This window comes from Amaranthus tricolor, chromosome 13 (genome assembly GCF_026212465.1).
Source record: "Amaranthus tricolor cultivar Red isolate AtriRed21 chromosome 13, ASM2621246v1, whole genome shotgun sequence".
In the NCBI taxonomy this organism is placed as follows: domain Eukaryota; kingdom Viridiplantae; phylum Streptophyta; class Magnoliopsida; order Caryophyllales; family Amaranthaceae; genus Amaranthus; species Amaranthus tricolor.
In genome coordinates, this window is record NC_080059.1 from 9,293,586 (window position 1) to 9,316,530 (window position 22,945).

A 22,945-nucleotide genomic window follows, 5' to 3' on the forward strand; every position below is an offset into this window, starting at 1 on the left:
GCTGTGGTCCTTCAAAACAACAAAGTTAAAAACGGGCAACTGCCTTGTATCAATTTTTAAAGTTAAAATCGGCCGGGTCGGGTCGGGCATAAGTATTTGGACCATATTCAACCCGCATTATAATTATAAAGTTATAGACAAATATTATCCCACTGGTTGGAATCGTCTCCAACTCGAGCAAGTTATAGATGAATATTAGTCACCAAGAGTAAAAAATGAAGCTAAAATTGATGTGATAAAGTGTATAAGTTGGTTGTCTTGTAAAGGCAAAGCTACATTATCCATCAATACAATGCAATTTTAACCAACTTAAATTATATACTAAAATGGCAAAACTTTTTTTGATTAAAGGGGGGTTAAGGGAAGAAGAATCAGTTGAAAATCGAATTGCAATACTTGCTCTAACTAAAACAAGATTCAATTCTCAAAATTGGAGGAAGTTTGGATACACAGATTTTATCAAAAACAGTATTTCCAACTGAGGCAAGTCCTTTTGCGCCTCTTAAACTTTCCTTTATTGACAAGGTTTTAAAAAAAGGCAGTATGAAAGGAAATATATTGTATTAAAGTTGCACTCATTTCCCTGCCACGGTTTATATCCCGCAGTGCTTGTCTTAAAGCAAAGTTTTTGATAACAGATTTTATACAGTTTACAATTTCTGTTTTACATGAACAAAGTCCTCAACACTTTAGATATACAAATATTATCCAAGGTAAGTACAAATAATTTAATTAATTCTAGTGTACCTTTTAGGAGCATATAAACTAATACTTGTATAATTTTGCATCATCTTAACCCGGAAACATAGTGAAAAACTTCCTCGAAAAAATGGCAGCTTTATGTAAAAGCCGATGCCACAGCAGGGAATTCAAGATATCCTAATGTAAAAGTCGATGCAAAAGCTCAGATGTTTATAGTAACATCCCACAATCGAAGAAGTCCATTTCGGCCACCACTACAGATTCTTTTCCTTTCAAGATCGGAAGCTACACATCTAACAACAGCAGCAGATTTCTGGGGTGTCCGGTAAAGTTGCCATCCAGTTACTTTAGAGCCTGGGCTTGTAAAGCCGCCAAGTCTTTCTTGAGGGCGATTAAATAGAGACATAGAGTTATCTGCTGCACCAATCCCCAGCCAGTGATCACCAGCATTTATGGATAATATAGCAGCAGAGTGTATGGTAACATTCTTGATACATCTTATACCTACATCGGCATTTTCCCAAAACCGAATCATCCCATCGGTTGAGCCACTAATGATTCCCTTCTCTAATGTTGAATACTCCACACATTGAACAGGTCCTGCATGACAAGCTAAGACAGCATCACATGTGCCTCGTGAAACAGACCAAACTCTAGCCGTCCAATCATCACTACCAGAGATCAAAGTATCTCCAACCATTCTGATTGATCTGATCCATTTTGCATGCCCCACGAGTTTATGCATCTGTTTTCCTGCACGGATGTCCCATAAGTATGCAACGGAATCCCTACCTGCAGCAGCCAAAACTCCTGTAGAATCGTCGTACTCCATACAGAGAACTGCACTTGAGCAACGACCAACAGTTGCCACATAAGCATCGGTTCTCACATCCCACATTTTTAAGGTTCCATCATGAGAAGAAGAAAGGACGCGTTCTCCTGAAAGCATGCGTACGGAGCTGATTGATGCAGTATGTCCTTTAAGTTCTTCAAGAAGCTGGTGTGTTTGCTTATCCCATACCAGGATGGATTGGTCGTCTGATCCTGATACTATCTTCCCTCGGTCAGAGCTTATCGCCCGCACAGTTCTGACAGAGAAATTCATAGATATAAATGAAAATATCAGGAAAATGAAGAATATGTGAGAAAAAACTAACCAAAATACAGCAGTGTCACATCAGTCCATAATGAGATCTATAAGACTGATATACTTAGCAACACGAGCTAATTTAAATGTTTAATACACAACCAGCCATTAAGCAACTCCCTGAGCCAACTGCACAATCCTATCATGCACCAAGATTGCATGGATGCTGAAAAAAGGCTGAAAATGGAATATTTAGTTGGTCTTCATAATATATGGTTAATGGGGGTGATAAGATGTAGATAGGAAACATATAGAGGTTTGTAATGATACATCATTGAGTTTTTTTTATCGTCCATAGTCTAGCAAAGAGTTTTTCTATCGGGTTTGTCAATCTTCATTATTTAGGATCGGTGTTGTTTCATTGTAATTTAGTCCATTCTCAATGGAGTCAAAGAGTTATAGTTCTTTTACTTTTAGATTATTATCTATTATACTAAATTGGATTATAACATTTGCGCTTTTATTTGTGTGAAGTGAAGCTATCAAACGAGCTTGCAAAAATCAAAGATTTTGGTTAAAAACTGAGTTCAAGATCACCGTTCTAAAGGACATAGCTCCATTTGCAAATATCCACAACTTTATCCAATATTAGCATGGAATACTGAGCCCAAACATAAAGCACTTGGTATCAGATTTCAGAATTACATGCAAGGAGAATTTGCATGGAGATCCTGGCAAGAACACATGAAGAAAAGAAGAAACACCATTTCATGATTTACAAATTGAGGGGTTTGCAAGATTCCAAAAACCGCTCTCTTGAAGCAAGTTCTAGTGGTGTTCGCTATTCATGCTTGGCAAGAAGGAAAACCTGTTCGTGTAACTTAGTTTGTGCACAAATTGAAGTTGATAGTGAACGGTTCTATTTCTTGTAATTGTTTGCAGTGAATTAAAGTAAAGTTCATGGAAAATTCAGAAAAGATTACTATTTTGCCTCGGTTTTGCAGGTTTCCGGTAGAATATGAGCCATGGGTTGCTGGATTTATTGCTAATTACATTATTTCGACAACATTGCTGAGAGAAAATTTGGAGTTACAAAACACCAGGAGTTCGAAAATACTGTTGAGAATTTGAACATGTGCAATGACTTTCAAGAACTTCACTTTATAGTTGAAATGATAGAGAGCATAGTTGATCATGTATCTCAATTTGTTGGTGGTTCACTTTTGCCAAATTTGAGGTCAGAGTTTTCCTGTGAGTATGTACCAGCCACCAAAATGAATGGGTGCATAGAAAAGGGCTGAGAATGGCATATATAAGTTAGCCTTTACAATACATGGCATGGATTAATAACATGGGGGTAGTTGGGTGGAGAAAGAAAGCATGTTGAAGTTAACCTACATATTCATCTGAGTTTTTTTTATTATTCATGGTGTATCCAAAGACGGTTTCCGATTGGATTTTTACTTCTTTGGTGACAATCTTAATTAAGCTTGTTGTTGCTTTATTTTAATCAATCAATCTATGTAAGCAGTCATGTAATTAAAATACTATCTCACATTATCATATATTCACCATGCATTTATGATTTCCTTGAGCTCATTTAAGTGAATTTTTTTCTAGAGCTTCATATGAAAGCTAGTCCGCAAGGTGGATGGGGCCTGGGGGGCTATATGGCCCTCATTTTTACAGTAACTAGTTCATCAAAACTTACATGAATGCAAAAGGGCGAAGTGAATGTTTACAGAGTTTTAAAAAGAGAGAAATTTAGCTCAAAAATAATTATGACGCAAATCGAAAAGTCATTTTCAAATGGGGCAATTTAGCAAGGAATTGGGAAATTCTCTCTTTGTCCTTTTCATATAGCTACAACAAGAAACTTTTTACTAAATTTTAGTGGGAGAATGATACAAAAACAAGTGGATCAAAGAAATATGTCGATGGGATGAAGAGAGAAAATGAATTTGTGGATGAGATAAGGAGATAGAATGTGAAACCAAATAAAAAAATTTTAGAAGTAGCAAAATCAAAGGGATTATCCAAAATGAGAAGTTTAGCAAAATCAAAATGACTGAAGAAGTGATAATGAAGAAAAAAAACTGCACACAAACACCATAAGCAAATGCCTACAAATGGAAATTTGAGTTGCAATTCCAAATTGCAAATAGCAATGAAATTTTGCTTAGTTCATGCATTAAAATATAGTATGATAGCTTAGAACTATAGTGTCAATGCCTTAAAACTACAAGTTATCCTATAAAAGAAACAAGAGAAATTTGATGTAGAAGATTACCCTGTATGGCCCTGCAATGTTGCTCGAAGCTCAGAACCACGAAGACTTGGATCCCATATTTTAATCTGGAAAAATTATTAGTGAATAAAAGAATAAATCAATTCTCAGAAAACATAAAAATATATTCCTGTCAAGTTCTTCATGCATGCAATTTGACAATAGAGAATAGCCAGAAAACCAGTATTTACACGGGCTGAAAAAGCAACACAACATGCTAGAATCTCTAAGTAAGCAAGACCTGAAGCCTCAAATAAAGAGTAACGCATAAACATGCAAAAGTAACTGCAGGTAATATCTCAAACTTTCACAAATGATCCTTGAGACTCACAGAAAAGATGGAAGATAAATATCGAAATGATCAGCAAAAGATGTTTACATACCAGACAGTCTGTACTTCCACTTATAAAAAAGCCCGCATCCTCACGGTCACCAACAAGATCCCAAACCTCCTTTCTTGTGACACAATGTAAAGCAGTGACTGCGCCATTATGACCCCTAAGCAAGCGTACATTTGTTTGAGGCCTCTTTTGACCTGCTGTGCCTGTCATATCCTGTTTATCCTCATTTGCAGCTGAATAAAGCGGAAAAAGAAATTAGTAATAAGCTATGGTATCAAACAGGATTATTAAGGTAATAAAAAGCTCTTGCACGTAATTTGGAATACCTGATAGTCCACTCCGTACACGGGTAAAAGATTGTGCTCTTATTGATGTATCTCTGCTGAACATGCTCTGGACCCAGCTCCTTCCAACACTAGATGCCTCAGTAGTTGGCTGACTGTCATGTGCAGTATCTTGTAGATGAATAGATTGTCCTCCATAGGAAGATAATAACTGTCCTTTTGAAGCGGCAGTTCCCCAGTAAGCAAAGCGCAGTTGATGGATATGTGACAAAAATCCTCTTAATTGTATCTAGAAACAAGCAAAGAAAAAAAAACATTTTCAGCACGATTAAACAATGATTATAGGATGCAAAACAGATTTTATAGAACTCTTGACTGGAATGAGAAAATTGAAGGCAAAACGTCAAGTTCAAAAAGAAACAGCAACTAAAAACTACAACATATAGCACATTGACAGAAACATTCAAGAGACAGCTCATATACAAATGTTACAAATTACAATGGATTGCATCACAGGCACACAAATATAGGAGAGAAGTGGCTACCTGTAGACGGAATATGATAATCAATCTCTGGGAAAGAAACACTTGCAAAAAACCAGAATATGAGGTACTCATAGACAAGGAGTTAATGGATTGCAAATCACCGGTAAATAAATGGACAACTACAAGCTTCAAATCTTCACACAAGGCAAATAAGAAATTCTTGAAGTCAATCAAATTAACATGATTTTCAGATATATTATAGGAAGATGAAGTAAACCATATCCAAACATCGATTCTGGAGAGCAACAGAATATTTAGAAATTGATGAAAAGAATAGCACAACGAGGGAGAACAAGCAATTCTTTCAAGACTAGGAAAACTCAAAAATCACCTGAATTTCCCTATTCGTTAGAAAGAGAAACTTTAGGGGCAGCTCTATGAGCGTGTAGGGATTTGACTATGTAAAAAAGTAAATACGTTTTTAACATTATAACAACTTTTTCTAGGAATCAATTAGAACAGAGTTAGTACCCATGTGATTAGCACATCCAAAAGAACTACATGTGCGGAAAAACAGAACAGAAAGTATCATACATCCAAAACACCAAACATGGAATCAAAGGAAAACTCTTTACGTTAAGGAAATAACTAGCCTCAGATTTAAAGAACTTATCACATAAATAAATTCACCAAAAAAATTCATAGAAAAATAGAATGAAAGAAATATGCAATAGGAAAACTAAAATAAAAAGGCTATTATGAACTCACAATTTGCGTATACCCTATGTTGTTCTTCTCAGCTATTGTCTCGATGATTTGCCAAGCATCAGTATCAGGTAGTCCCAGTCCAGCCTTCATACAGTTAAGAACCATATTAATATTCATTTAATAGCAGACTCAATAGCAGCAATTGTGAGAGATAAATAAAAGAGCTGAGAATACCATGTGTGAAGCTAGTACAATTAGTTGTGTCATAACTAGGGTGGCATAATTGGATGGCCTGGGGAAAAGAAGTAATTAGAATCAATTAAAGGCCTTATAAAATCATATGCAAAAGGCACAACAGCGTCAAAATGTTACTGGTAAAATTCTACTGTATATTACATTAACGAAGCAAATAACCAAGCATTTCATAATGTACATAGCATTTTTGATACTGTTAACAAATATAAATACATAGAGTGATAGTATGTAAATTAGCCTTTTCTAAGAATATCGGATGAATATGCGTTTCAAAATGACAACTCTAGTGTTGTCAACTGCACATACCTCTTTTCAAAAGTCAAGAATCGGGTACTTGACACATAATGAAGAATGACGACCAAAAGTCTTGTATAATAGGCATTTTAAAATTATATCCATATGATTGGATGTTTGTAAGTTTTTAGGATGACAAACCCAAATTGAAGGATGAAAGCATTTTTTCAATATGCATTTAAGGAAAAAGATCAAATATGCATCCTTACTTGTTGGAGGTTTGATCCATGAGATACTCAAAATATCCTTCCCAAAACCTTGAGTAAACACAAAGAATAAACACAAAAGTCACATATAAGAGATAAATTAGCTAATAAATAATACTTATATATGGATCAAGATAATAAAAAAGAAAAAACAAAGTTTTACTTTTATTTGCACTGATAGAGCAAAGATGACATGAATCACAATACAAGAATTAATCATAACTTTGGTAACATAATTCGAAATTACAGCATTGAAATTAGTTTGAAAAATGCTTGAAAATGATATCCATGTCAAATACTTGCACAACCTACTAAATAGCATTTTTGTTTGCTGAACCTCATTTATCATAGTTAAGCACTTTTTATCATATTTGGGTAATGGAATGCTGTTGTTATAAGCACTTTTGAGTATCTTGATTTCATGATTTTATGGTAAATTTTTCTATAACAGCATCAGAGTTTGAGCCTTTTAGGCCTTAGCCCTCCTTTGGTATATCATTGATACTCCCTTCATTAGCTCCTTAAAATTTTCTTTATTACCAAGCCAAGAGAAAATCTTACCTGAACTCTTCCCAGATAGACAGAGAAATTAGATGACGTTGCACACAATCTGAAACATTATTTGCATCCTTCTTAAAAATTTCAGCTGATACTTCCAGTGCATCTCTAACTGTTGAAAGGTCATTCCGTGATGTTGCAAGAGTAATTGCAGTTTTCAACTGAAATAGAGACACATAAACATCACAGAGAGGCAAAAATCTCAAGAGACAAAAAAAGATACGTGTCAAACAAAATTTAAAGTAACTTGAAAAATTAGTCAATTATAATAAGTTAAACCTATTATTCCATCTTCTATAGTGTATTTGCAGTTTTCAACATTTACTGCAAAAATATGATATGCACTTTTAACGATCTTTATCTGCAGAGAGACTCACAACAACACAAAAATGTGTATGCCTTAACCCAAAAATATGTGGTTGATACAAAGACTCGGAGAGGTACAATTATTCCATTGCAGCAACATTTTCTTTCGACACTAGTAATTACTTAAATCTGTAGAAGCAGTATGAGCTCTAAATTTGATAAAATCATACCAGTTCTTTAACAGCAATAAACTGTTCTTCTGTCAGTTGACAAGTCCAGCCCTGCATGATGAAAACAAGATAAAGAAATTTGTTCTATATAAAATTTCAATCTAAAATTTAACCACTGAACATACAGTATGTATGTGTTCCCTTATACACTCAACAAATCCACTTCCACCAATGCCATCTGCATCAGATTCAATCAGAGCTGCAAAGTACATATATATCAAGCAAACATCAAAAAACATTCAAATCACCTAGCAACAAAATCAAACAAAGATTGAAATTTACCAAGAATAGTTCCATATTCAAATGACGACAATGGATCGTCAGTTGCTCCTAACTTCAGAAGACGTAGCCACAGCCCCTATTTAGTGAAATTTGTCAAATAACTTCAGACTACAAATGCTGACACAAGAGCACTTCAAATCACCAAAGAATTGTACCAGATCAAGAAATGTAAGTCTTTACATTCAACTGAGCAGAGGTCCAGCCAAAAACACTCACATATTAAACTAAATCTACCAGCAGCGGGGATAAAACAATGAACCAATCAATGTTTACTTGCAATAAACTAATTAAGAAAAAAGTCAATGTCAGACTCTGATTAACTTCTCCAGCTTACGCCTTCCAGTCAATCTCAGTTAAGTGAAGTCTAATTTTAACAACTATTGTAAATGAAGAGCCAACTATGCCACCAAATTTTCATCTGGAAAAATCGATCTGACTTCAAATCCTCCAACGAAAAACCAGATTCTGACACCTTTAGGCTTAAAATAAAAAGGGTTGAGAAGAATTTATGTTGTATTTATCCTTTTCTTCATCAAAAAAAACATTTATCCTTTTAACAGTATGTAAACCTCTTTTGTCAAAATTTTGTGTTATATTTGAACTAAGCATACGCCTTTTATTCAAATAATGGACTCTTTTCATCCTTTATTTTTCCTGATGTAATTCCACTTAAATTACATAGATACACACTCAACAATGTCATAACCTTAATCCCAACGATATAGTGTCAGCTACTAGAACCAAAACAGATAACATGGAAAATCATCGCTAACAAAGATAGATAGAAGTACACGTTCCACTAATCAAACTTGCACTTAAAAAAATGCAGCTCCAATTGAAAGCAATAGGTGCACATTCTATTTAAAGACAAAGAATCTTTCTCTCATTTCACATTTGCAAGTCTTGTTACTGATCCCTCCCGTCAAAATGTGAACAACTGCACCCAAACCCAAATGAATTCTCCTTAGCCTCTACCAACCCAGAAATAGAGCAGACCGGAAATAATCCAATCCGACTACAACCCTAGCTACCATGATACTACATATAATACACATATTAACACCATTTGATGGGATCAAAGGCCTGAAATTGATGCTGTTACTCTACATTTGTTAGGTGGGAAAAACCCAAAGGAATTGGTTTTAAAGGGAAGGGGGTGGGGGGGGGGGGGGGGGGAGAGGGGGGTAAGGAAGGGAATACACACCTTGTTCACAACTACATACCAATCAAATCCTGCATTATACTTTCTCTATTCTCCACATGATCTCAAATGTATAATAATAACACAAATATTCTTTCCATTTTTTCAGTTTAGCATATTTCATATTGACCTTAACAAAATATCATCTATTAATGCATTATGCGCAGAATATCATATTAAAATGGCACAAGAGCACACAAAGCGCATTAATGCAAAAGGCATCCAGAGCATAGGCGAAAGAAGGCATAAGGTGCAGTGGTTATAATTATTATTCCATTCTGCGCCTAAATCCAGGTTTTAAACATCAAATCTCATCAACCAGTATTCCTTTTTGAGCCTCATTGCACCTTTTTGAACTTTAAATCCCTTTTCCCCAATCTAACTGTCATTATTTGACCCTAGTAGATATTCCTTAATTTATCATCTCACCTATTTAGAGTTCCTATCTCCATTGCCCCATTCCCTCCACTTGCTCAGAAGATTATTGAAAACAGAGTACACTTAAAACATAAAGATGCTTTTCAATGTGTTAGCAGCGATAATTGATGATACTCTTTTATTATTATTATTATTACTATTATTATTATAATAATAATAATAATTATTATTATTATTATTATTATTATTATTATTATTATTATTATTATTATTATTATTATAAAAAGATGATATTCATGATAAGCTGTTCTGCTGAGTTCTTCCTTGCGCAAAGATATATGTACTATAAAACAAGATTTGGCAGATGTAGTGGAACAATACACTGTAGTTGCAGACAAAGGGTGGTCAAAATTTCAAAAAAGGTGCATCATAAATCCATTATTCACCTGCAACTTCACTTGTATGTCCAATACCATGCGCTCACGTTCTGCCTGTTAAAAGAATACAGCTAAGATCAATCACAAAACTTGGTTATAGACCCTGTTAAGTATTGTTTATCCATTCACATTATTCAAATTAGCCTTTCATTAGAACAATTATAAACAATAAAGTAAATAAAGAAGCAAAAAAAATATTTGTTTAGCAAATTAGTTTTTTGTTTACTTCAATTTATCAACCAATCAATCAACCTCGGAACTTTGCAAGACCTCCACACATGTTAACTATTATTAACTGCGCCTAGTTCAGCATCATAAAGCAAAAGAATGGTACACAAGGGAAAACCACCTTGCTAATGGCAAACCCAAACTCATGCTCAATAAAATGATCTGATTGCTTAGAACAAAACAGAGGAAACACATCATAATTCATGACAATATAAGTTTCATCAATTACAAAAATGAGAAAAGAGAACCTACAGCTCTCTCTCTCGGACTGAGACTTTCACCACGATCACGAGTAGGCTTTACAGTATTATCAAGGGCTCCACTAACTGCAGCAAGAATCTGTTTCCTCTTCTCCTCCTGTTCTTCTGCTCTAATATTAGATGGGAACCTGTCATATGTGTAGCGAGAACCACCAACTGTGATTCAGAAAGAACTAACATCTTAGAAAAGGATTTATTGATTTGAGCACAACTAATTGATAATGACAATTAATGAAGCCTACCAGATTCTCCACTACGATCTGATATTGTAATAATTTCTGGCTCCAACAGAGGTGGAGGCAATATTGACATAGGATCCTGTCCTCTCCCAATAGCATCTTGCAACTTGTCAAGAAGGTTGTTATTATTATCATCAGAACCTCCTCTTTCAAGGAAGTCCAAAAAGCCTTGTGTCTCCAAAAATTGCAATATCTGTGAGAAATGAAAATTATCTTAAATCCCCGTCAAAAAGTTAACTTGACTGCTTTTATTTCTGAAAGAGTGATTTGGATATTTCGAGAAACGCAGTGCTCTGAGCGTAATAACCACCAACCACTGAACAAAATTACTAGCACAGTTCAAAGGCATCCAGAATCAAGATGCATGCAACCCAAATATTTGGCCCTTTGTAAACCACAAGTTGAACAGAGTGAAATCACACCAGAGAAAGCCCAGTGTGGAAGCAAGTCAAACTTATGAGAATTGTGAGATTTTTAATTTCTTTATAAAGTTAACATACATGAAACATAGGGAAGACTACAAGATTAAGTCAAAAGTGGTTTAGAAGTATATTGGTTGCATAACCCAAACACAAAAAGGGGATTATCATAAGCTGAAATGCTCAACCTCAAGGCTACATCAACAGCATCTACTCTAACTTATCAGCCTATCCATAACAATGCATCAGCAGATCAGCTTCCCCTTATCCATAGGCCATGAATCAAGTCCATACTGCCAATCACAATTGTAATATAACTGCCGCTACGTAGTAATCAAAATGCTACCAGCTGGGCAGACCAATTAAGCTTATGACAATCACAAGCAAGATCAACAATAGTCATAGACAAAAACTATTGCTAGTTCATTCTCTGTCTGTTTCCGTTTTATATCCAGTAGAAGATGGCCAAATCAAATAAATGTCTTACTTATCTTTTAATGCTTAATGTCTCTATTTGCAATAAGACCATGTTGTCCATTGGTATTCAAGTTGGATTTAGCACGTGCGAATCAATGGGTAGGTGAAAGATCCCAGGAGAGTTAAAGGTGGCAAACTCTGCAACATTTTTAAGTAATGACGGAGTTCACGATGAGGATTATTAAAGGCAAGAACTATCTCGTCATGTACAAAGTCAACAGTTGCTGATTCAAATCAGCACTGTCAATGCACAAGATGAGATTCAGACTAAGTTCATTCAGCTAACTTGGAAAGTTATGGACTTGTGGAAGATAAAGTGGTTTGCCTTCATGACCATTAAAAATAAATGTCATGCATCTGATATGTCATGATGAGTTGAAGCCTTGAAGGTTATATCAGAATTTTGTGTGAATTTACCTAGTGTTTCTTAGAATTACTGATCACAACTCCCCTTATCAACTCAACTTAGTGATAAAATTAGTGATTACAATTCTTTGTGAATTGAACCCAGTATTGACAATCATTTAACATCCGTCCAAAGTACAATTTAATACATCCTCAAAACTTATTTTCTGTCGACTTTAATTTAACAAAACAAAAGATACCCTTCTGGATTTAAATATCTGAGTTCAATTCCTTCAAGAATTCGGAAGTTTGATTCATATGAAGTCCAAAAACCATAAAGATCGACCAACTTAATAAGACTCAAACTCTTAGCCAGGACTTAAGGAAGGTTTTATTCATATAAAGTCCATAAAACATGCACTGCATATCGGCAACACATCCATCCACCAAGTTTCTAACCCCTATCTCTGAAACCTAGCAAGAGTGACAAGAAATCATTTTTCTTCCACCGGACAAGTGGGAAGAAAGATTGAAGATTTCCCTTTCAAAAACACATGAATAATGGCTCTCTATTAATTAACGATAGAAAGGAGGAAAAGGTTTACGCTTAGAGCACATTTGATGAACATAAAATTTAAGTTATCATAGAAAGAGATCACAAACGTACGATGCCCTTGTTCTTGCTATTTTCTACTAGGAAGTATGATCATTATGCCATAGGAGACTGTAAATTTATAATGGTTTAATCATTCCTTAGATTTCAAGTAACAATAAAACTTTTAAAGAAAAGAAAGTTACAGGGCATCTTAAGGTTCACTCAGACTTCCAAAGACATCAAAAAATGCTAGCACAATAAGCAGCTCACATCCTCAAATGCAGTCTAGGGTGAAAAAATAGCTTGCACGGCCCAAACACAATAAATAATTATATTTCACCTGATAGGGAACATGAACAAAAGCCTTCTAACTTAATTATGCCCTTTCGATTTCACATATGAAATGAACAACAATAAGGAATAAATTTGTTACTCAAAACACTATAATAAATATCAAACAGAAATGTTAAGACATAGAAGCATATAAACATGGCAAGATCAAGCCGCTTGACTCAAACTCGGTCCAGCCTGTTTAAAGAACAAGATCAAGTGCACCAGCAAGTGACTTATGGAAAAATTGAGATATGCCAAGACTCAGCTAAAGTGCTGGCCAGCTGAACTAGAAGAAAATTATTAACAGAATATTAAAAAAATATCAAAAAAAGAACCACCACAGTAGACCTAGTTAAAGCTCACCATCTGATCTGGGGGTTCATTAGTCAATCGAGAGCGCTTCTTTAAGAATGCCTGAGTATTAAAGACATTGGTTGCTGTATTTTCCTGTAAAAAATATGTCATACACATAAGCAATATAGCAGTCTCTAAAGCAATTTTTGACATGATATAGTTCTATATCATATCTAAATAATTCAAAACAGCGGAAAAGTAGAAACATACAATAAAATTCCTGTAACCAGATAAAATTGAAGCAAGGAACTTCAGAAATATCATCCTGCACATAGAGAATGGGAACTTAAAAATGCTGTAGATACCTCACTATAAAAACACAATCATCGCGTTGCCGAACACATAATATGGCAACAACAAAAAAAGATACAGATTTGGCATAGTAGAACACAACATCTTCACCTATACCAGATTAGGCAACACTAGAGTAGCATCCATGATCAATTAAAATTTTGAGGGGAGGATAATTCATACATCACTCAAACTTCCTACATAAAATTTTGAAAAGTCTGTAGTCTAATATTGATTCCACGTTTATACTTGCCTTAATTACCATCAAGTGTCAACATTTACACTTAGATGCAGAGCAATTTGCTAATTAGGAGCAATTCTCACCCCAAGATAACCAAAATATCCAATTATATTAAAATGAGCATGATGACCCCGTACTGAAAGCAAATTCAGTACAAGCGCCACTTGGTTTATACAATGCAAATTGTCAATAAAAATTCATAAGTGTGTTAATTTACCTAAGTTGAACATCATGCGCTTCTGACCATGGCTTGCTAGAAACTCTATGATACACCTCACTTGATTTATTGAGGCCCACCTTTATCAGGTCTATATCTGTTACTTTAGGATATAGCAATTTCAATATCTCGCCACGTAAGGTACTCAATTCTGGCTCTGGTATAGGAGGAATTTCCTCTGAAGTGGTGACACGGTTAGACTCGAGGTCTACAATAACAACCTACAACAGAAATGAGGTAGATATAACAAGTGAAAATCAAGATCCAGCATAGAAAAAAACCACAGAAATGGTAAATGCCAACAAAATATATCAACAAAAGGACTTTCGAATTGAACCCTGCACACAATCAAATCTGATTCCTTTCATACACAATATAAATGGTGAAAGAGGTGAACGTGTAATGGTCATGCCACATGAATAGGTAAAATGGATTTTGAATATCTTAGTCTTACACTTAATTATTATACGTTCTATAAACATTTGTTGTGTTATTAACTACTTGAAAGCTGTAACAGAAGAGAGTGTGAGAGAGAGTCTGAGACAATGAAGTCTTTTCAAGGGGTGAGAGCCAGCTAATTTAATCCAAAACTATTGAAGTGCTTATGGAAACTTGATATAAGTGACCAGATATTGATATTTGATAACTTGATATCATTAAGAGTAAATCCTTATTCTCTTTTGTCCGTCCAATTCTATGTTTTATCTTGCTTATTTCCTTCCACTATGAAGCAAGCACATTGGAACACACGAGCCGGGAAAACCAGTTTCCCATAATTATTTCACAATGAAAATTCTTATCATTTTCGTACACCCTCCAGTTGCATAGGAATTCCAAATGAGTTCAATGATTTTGTTATCATCCATGCCTTTCAAAATAATAGGATTCAACTACATTGACATTGGAGGCATAGTGCAAAAATATGGTAGCAGTCACGGTTACGGCAACGGACACAGCGATGTGGTAACTGGGATGATGCAGTTGTCGTGCTGCCTAATATTGGCTTAAACCATGAAATATCGCTTGGAATGGCCTAGAAAACAGTTTTTAAAACCTTAACAATGCGGGTAATACCGGTTTGATAAATTTGATATCTTAATGATACAGACGATATGATATGTTGTAGCCTTGTTTTTGTACTATGATTGGAGCCTGGAGGTGTTATTAAGAGTTTCCACACACATTATAACTAGGTAGAAAATATCTAATTTGGAAAGTTGGCATAGGGCTTAGGAGACAAAAAAAAAAAAAAAAAAAAAAAAAAAGAAAAGAAAAGTAGAAGGCCTCCCAATGACTCTAAAGACTGGCCCCCATGAAGGTAATGACTCCATTACACTCCACAGATTCAAACTCTTCAAAGAAATTATCCTACGTGTCCAACACCACCCTCCTTGGTTCACTGTCCCCAACCTCCTTTTATACTCTAAAACCATTGGAAATCGGCCTTTGCTAGGAAAAAAAAAACAAAAGGCAACATCTAACAAAGGGATAAAAAAATTCTTTGTTAATGGCATGCTATGAAAGAAGGAGAGGACATACATGAAAAAAAATCACAATTCATACTAAAACATTTTACAAATAAAAAGATACATAACACTAATCGCTGGTAGGAATATCATTTCCACCAGAAGCAATTTCAATCAAGTGATCTTCATCCTCCCATCCTCCAATCATTCAAAATTCAAAATTCCTTTGGCTCTCCTACTCATCCTACACATAATTCCACAAAACACTCCACCATTTTGCATCAAAACAAGTGCCAACAAGTCCATGTGACATCATCACATACCAAGCACGCATATCATGATTCATGATTATAAAAAAAACTCACTTTTATATCATCTATCAAAGAGAATCCTACGGAAAGAAAGACTCAACAGGATTGTCATCCCTTTAGTCATCCTAAAGATAGACACTCATTGTGCAAGTTTATAATTGAGCAAACAGCAACCTACAATCCTAAAAAGTCAAATCAAGTCTACTAGCAAACTCCAAGCAAAAATAGAAGATCCTTAACCACCAATGCTATGACAATTAAATTTTTGTTTGAGGTAACTTAACTGAGTCTTCCACTTTCAATGATCCAAAGAAGTATAGTTCTTTGGTTTAAGATTATAATGGAATATTGAACATGTCTATTAAATCATTTGCACTTCATTATCTAAAGTGGAAAATGTGAAACAGTATGCATTGGGTAATGGCATGTTGTTGTAGATGTAACTTAAACTGAGGCAAGAAAAAATTACGAATTGAGCACATATAATGCTTCTTATCTTAATAAGGCATGCATGTGAAAACCTTTGTCTCAATCTCAAACACGGATGCAAGGCAATAATTTAATTGTTATTTACCAAAAAATAAATAAAAAAATTAAAAAAAGCATGAAGTTCACTAAAGTGTTATTACAATAAGAAAAACGAACTTCATTTAATCATCCATTAGATATTGTCTTCCTATTACTTTCTCATAATCAAAACTGTTTATTAAACCATGTGCACATCTTATTTATGTGAAGTAACATATAGTGCTTAAAACAAACTTGGGGGAACCTTAAACAGTCTCTTTGTAATTACAAGGCTGACATTGTTGACATCAAATCCCCCTTTATCTTGCCTAGGTGGAACTTGGAAGCCACTTTAATGGCTTCTGAATATGTAACGTTGTTGCTTCAGACACAATCTCATCATGTAAGACGCTAGGACTCTAGATTTTGAAGAGCAATGACCATATTAACTAATATAGTGAAAAAGTGCTTGGATTAGTCCAGTAAAAAAATTAAATCAATCAACCAAGAGACAAGAAAAATGCAAAGGAAAATTTGAAGTATGACCATGATGTAACTGTAAACTATCTCTTTAAAAGACCAAATCAACAAGATAGCATTAATGCCTATAGCTTACGCCATCCATTGAAAGACCAGTGGTATCGACGCCAGAATGAAGACCCATCATGTATGGTGTTGGAGCATCAATGTAGTCCACTCCGCTGAAAAATAGTAATGGAATGTAGACATGCTTCAATCAGACAAAGAAATAGGTTAAATCAGAGACAAGTAGAAAATCTAAACACTCTTTGGCAAAAACAGCAAACAAAAAAGAATCAAGGTAAAAAATATTGCAGAGACATACATTATTTATGTAAGTTAACCATATGACAGGGATTGAAAGTGTAGACTGAAATCTAATATAAACTATCTCATAATATGGTCTCGAAATGTAAAGCATTACCTGCCACCGAAATGGGTAGATGAGATGACAAATTGCTTCAGACACAAGAGTCAAAAGTGAATACCTGTCAAAAAGTGAAACATTTTACAAATATCAGAATTTATATTCCTCCTGGGTGGAAAGAAAAATGGATTTTATCATGTTTGCTTATCAAAAAAAACTACAAAAAAAAATTATGAATACAAGTTGAATAAATACAATAAATCATTAAAATTTTGCTGAAAATCCTACATCTGAAAACAAAATGATAGAACTCGCTTTTCACTAATGCTTTGGATGAGGGCAAGCAGAAAACAGTAAAAGCAAAAAATGAAAGCACTTAACTCACCTCAACCTTTCTGTAATTATTAAATGTCAAAACACCGGAATTCACACATCATAAACATATGATAAAAAGAAAAAAATCCAACTTTACCCACAAAACTTGTGTCTAACAGAACATGAGACACTCATAAGCACTTGAAAAGACACTTGGTATGAAGCAACAAGAAAGGAGTTCTAGAAAACTACTAACACTACAAAACCTACTTGATGAAGGCAGTACACAATCATTGCATTCATTAGGTTAATCAATTTCACGCTCAAACTGAGTTTAAAACATAAAGGAACCAAGCTGCATGTTTCTTGACTGTAAGATGATTTCAAAGCTTCTGAAAAGAGATACTTGCTTGTTCGAACGAAGTAGGACTCTCCTTTCAAGCAGCACAGCTGTGAAGAGCTTGAGCAAGTTGTCAACATCCAAACACTGTACCAATGGCTGAAAGGATATCTGTAATTCAACCAAACAAACTTGGTAAAACTATTCTTACTAGCGCAGAGAAGGCCACAGCCAGAGACAAGAAGATCGACAGACTCATCTTACATCAGCATGAGGTAAACCATCTCTTGGTGGAGCCTCAACAGAGAGTAGGCAGTTCTCAACAGCAAATAATACCCTATCTTTCCCAGGTGTAGGCAAGGGAACATTGGAAACCATACAGGCAATGACATCCCACAATGGCTTGCTGAAATACATAAAGATATAGAGAAAATGAAAAAATTCCAAAGAAACAACAAACCAAACTACAAAAGTTGACCCCTCAGCCCCCTCCTTTTTTGGGTGGTGGATTAGTGATATATCGAAGTGCAATCCTACAAACCAAAGAGGAAAATACTCCTTCACTCCTGATGGCTGATGGTTCAGCCAAACAAAAAAATAGGAACATTCACCTGCTTCCTTTAGGTGAAAAACAAAGAGCAAAGACCTCCTCCAAAGCATTACGAAGTACATGGAAACTTGGTAAACGTGAAACGAGACATATGCACTTGTCTGCAAATGAATTCAAAGGAATACGATGTGCTTCAACAATATCTTCATCGACTGGATCCCGAAAAGCAATACAACACACATAAATTTTAGAGCCATCACCCTCTGCAAGCAACCAAATAAGGGAAAAAAGTCACCAAAATATTCTATGGTACATTATACATCATCTAAGCTATACTATATACCATGAAAAAAAAATTAAAAGTAGGATACAAACAGTATACAGTGTGGACCATATTGCAAAAATACAGTTTCAGTAACGGCCGCGAAACGGATTTTGCGGTTAATGTTGTCTATATTTCGGTCGCAATAAACTAAAAAGAACTTACAATAGGGTCATGACTCGTGATAAGATGATGTGGCCTTATTTTTGCACTATGGTATACACAGATTTAGTTCATAATAGTATCAATTAAACAACATAGAAAGAGATGAACTATGTTTCGATAATTTCATCTGTAACACTACAAACCTACCAGTTAACACAATGGGATAAGTTCGAGGGTATGTTGAGGGGTCATTGACATCAAAGCCTGATGCATAGAACTCCACTCCAGCAGGCAAGACACACTGCATTGACATGTGTCAAAAGAAAAATCAGATCATGAGGATACAGAAATTTACATTACTATCAATAAACATGAGTAATGGCTTCACATAGTCATTGATTTACACCCATTTGACAAAAAGAGAATAAATGGGGAGGAAAAGACAAACAAAGTAAAGAGCAACAAAAAGTAAAATAGGACATCCCATAAGGAAAACAATAAAGTAATGTCACAAAACTCAGGATCAGCAGGATGTATATTCCAAGGAAAGTGACAAAATGATTCAAGAAAAGGTCTTTCTACATACGCAATTCAAGAAAGACTAACTTAATAAGAGAAGAGGACACTTTTCCTCCAACATGATACATCAAGTCATGCATTGTAACTTTCAGACATAGCAAAACCAGGTTGGTTGACGACATGAACTTTTATCTAAGGACAAAAAATAATGTTAACATGACAGTAGGATATATGGAAAATTGGATAGCCTAGAAAGAGGCACCCATGAGGCCATGATAAGAAGAGTGAAAGGAGCCTACATAACAAGCTATAAAACAACTCAATCTCTCCACATTGAATGGTCATTTGCTTCTTAACATGATTAGAGTTGAGCACTGCACAGAAAGAAAAGCAAAAAAAAGCCACTTGTCTTCAAGGTCTGGAAAAGACAAAAGTCATTGAGAGCCCAAGTTAAACCAAAGGCAAGCAGCAACCAACCCATCGTGTATATCAAGTTCCGACATGTATACGCATGCCTAATTTATCAATTGTAATGAGGTCCCCAAGAAAGCATATCTCTTCTGTTAAAAACACCTTCATGTAACAAAAAGCAAGGACGTTTTTAAATACTGCATACACAAAATTCAGAGGAGCTAATAAATCTAATTTAGATCAAATGAAGGAAGAGAGGCCGCTTTGCCAAAAGGCAAGATTCAAACACTCCTTGTTAATGCAATCTATTATAAATCATACATTTTCAAAGCATTGTACTTGACTTTTAATCTTGCTTACTTTGGGAGCTCGCGCAACTAGTTCTAACCCATGGGTATTTTATCTCTAATTATATTCTTAATGTGTTCCCTTGCTGTGTACGAACTTGCAATTCAGAAAAAAAAATGAGTTCTGATCAAAAAACCAAGCATATTTCACCAGCTTATTTCTCAGGTCTCTACTCTCTCCCACCACACCACAGAGTATAAGGCCCCTGTACATGTTTTATCACACAAAGTTATTTCATGAGACTTCCATTTAGACACAACCCTCAAAATCAAGCATACAGTTAAAGAAGCATTATAGGGGGCATTTGAATGGGATTTTAGAAATAAAATGAACTTGATCTACATTATAGTGTTTGGATGTGATATAAGGAATGGATTGAAATAAAGTTAAATTCATTCCAATATTTGGTTGAACAATTTTGAAATGGAATTTAGAATTATATTTCCATCTCCCCAACCTCCTAAGACCTCAAAACCCTCCCCCTTTACTCTCAAAGACTCAAACTTATTCACACAGTATACAAACCCCAGCCAATAGTCACAAGAAGAAGAGAGAGCCAAATATCACATGTGTGACCGCAATTATACTCCAATACGAAAATAGCTTACAGCATATCAACCTGCATACCCAGATCTCATTTACTCGGCAATACGCACATCAGCAAATTATTTAAATTTAAAATAGAACCATAGAAACCTATGAGTTGTCTACAAAATTCTCTAGTCTATCTAGCGACTACTCATTATAGGGGCTTATGAAAGGCTTTCAGTCACAACAATACACACTATTCCTTCCAACTTTGACAAGCAACCTTGCATTACAAATTATAAATGACATGCAATTGACCACCTATACTCAATAGCCTACCAATAATTAGTTTGTAACCAAGTAGGTAAATATAGATACTCAGTCCCATAATTAGTTCATCACCCCATCAATAGTTCAACCGCTATACATGCACCATCGATTATTTTCTTCCTAATTTTCTAGAATATTTTAAAAATTACATCCAAACGCTCCACACAACGACTGCAAAGAAAGTTCATTCAAAGATAAACATAGACCTTATTTGTTCTATATAAAGGACCAGTTTGTGTAACAAGGGGAGGTCTTGGAAAAAGCTCACAAACTTGAACTAAAGAATCGTGAACATAGTTCTGTTATCCATTGATACTACTATACAACAATAACAACAATGCCAACTCTTATATCAAAAGATTGCGATAGGCTATATCAACCAATAAACCGGTTCTAATGGTGTGCTTCTCCATTCATTTGAACTTTTACAATCATTTTCAAAACACATTAATGGGAAAAAAGAGAAGCAAAATCCATGAGCAATACAAACAACTAAAGTCATTAATATTCAACAAAGGAAAATAGGCAGTAACCCATGTAAGAGAATCACAAAAAGAAGCAAAATTCATGAACAATGCAAACAACTAAAACCATTAAGATTCAGCAAAGAAAAATAATCAGTAACTCATGTAAGAGGATCAAAAAAAGAAAGAAAAAGTGGGAAACCTACAGTCGGAAGCTGAGGAGGAGGATCAGGATAAAGAGAATGATTGGGAGGTGGGAACTGATCAAGAAGCGAAGGTAAGTAACGATAATTAGTTCCATAAAACCCTTTATTCTCATCCAAAGTTCGAATCTCTGGTCCAATTCCACATACTATAAAATACTCGAAGATCGGCGCCATTTTCGACCCACCCAAGGTCTCTCCCTCTCTTGCTCAACTATTGAAATGAGAGAACAATGCAATGATTTTATTGGGAAAGTTAGAGTAATGGCAGACAGATCTGGTGAGATTTTGGAAATAACTCGATAATCATTTTAATGGCAGTTAAGCTTCGAGGGAGAAGACGAGTGAAGCGTGGCTTGAAGATGAAGGGAACGGAGTCATTTCATTATTCTACAATTTTATTTTTATTTTTCTCACCAAATTTGAATCATTTTTTTTTTCTTAATGACATTTTTTTAATTTTATTTTTATTTTTCTCACCAAATTTGAATTATTTCTTTTTTCTTAATAACATTTTTTTATTTCATTCACTCGTTCAACTTATTTTTTTTATTTTATTCATATTCATATATCTCTTCGCATTTTGTACTTGGTAATTTTATTGTCTTTTTTTTGTTTTTCTCATCGTATCTTATAGAGACTTTTTCCAAAATATTGCCTCCAAAAAAATTAATTCCCACTTTAGGTATTATGAGAAAGTATTTCCCACAATACCGTCCACGTAGGATAGGTTTTAATTTTTTTTTTTTTTTTAATATAACCGCGACTTGAGATGACGGTTTTGTTAAGGATTCTTAAGTAAACCGCTAGATGAAATGACGGTTTAGTAGAATTTTATTTTTTTTAAAAAAAAAAAAAATTGTAATGAGCAAACCGCCACTTGAAGTGGCGGTTTTATGGCTGTACAAAATGTCAGTTTCTGTTTTCATCTCTTCACTTCATTTCATTTGCTTCCTTCTCAAGTGCTGCCGCTTCTTCCTTAAAAAAAAATTTCTTCAATCCTCATTTACTTCATATTCACAATTCCGCTCATTCAACTAAATTAATCAACTACATTCTCATCTTCTCCTTCTTTACTTGTTCATTTTCATCATTATTTAAGGTAATAACATAAACCCTAATTTATTTCAATTTGCAAATTGAATATTTTGTTCATTATTGTTATCATTTGAAGTTATAAATACATTTGTTGTTTGTTACATTCTCTTGATTTCATGATTTAAGCTTACATTCTACACATTTGTAGTTGAATTTTATGATTTGATTTGTATGCATATAAAGTGTTTGATGAAATGCTTCA

At 34.7% G+C, this 22,945-nt stretch overlaps 1 protein-coding gene across 1 annotated transcript; it reads right to left on the bottom strand.

The window, feature by feature from the left end:
• Window positions 1-482: 482 nt before the first annotated feature.
• On the bottom strand, window positions 483-22,047 carry LOC130797681 (DENN domain and WD repeat-containing protein SCD1). The gene is made up of 24 exons (XM_057660386.1): window positions 21,649-22,047; window positions 19,050-19,143; window positions 18,477-18,678; window positions 18,130-18,271; window positions 17,936-18,036; window positions 17,268-17,331; window positions 16,941-17,054; window positions 14,041-14,261; window positions 13,502-13,556; window positions 13,301-13,384; window positions 10,772-10,961; window positions 10,522-10,685; window positions 10,051-10,095; window positions 8,026-8,101; window positions 7,869-7,942; window positions 7,744-7,794; window positions 7,211-7,368; window positions 6,653-6,700; window positions 6,129-6,186; window positions 5,955-6,038; window positions 4,744-4,990; window positions 4,460-4,650; window positions 4,080-4,144; window positions 483-1,790 (listed from the first exon to the last, which is right to left on the bottom strand). Exons 1-24 carry the CDS (start codon window positions 21,820-21,822, stop codon window positions 905-907), a joined length of 3,588 nt encoding a protein of 1,195 aa, XP_057516369.1. The 5' UTR covers window positions 21,823-22,047; the 3' UTR covers window positions 483-904.
• Between the last annotated feature and the right edge of the window lie 898 nt (window positions 22,048-22,945).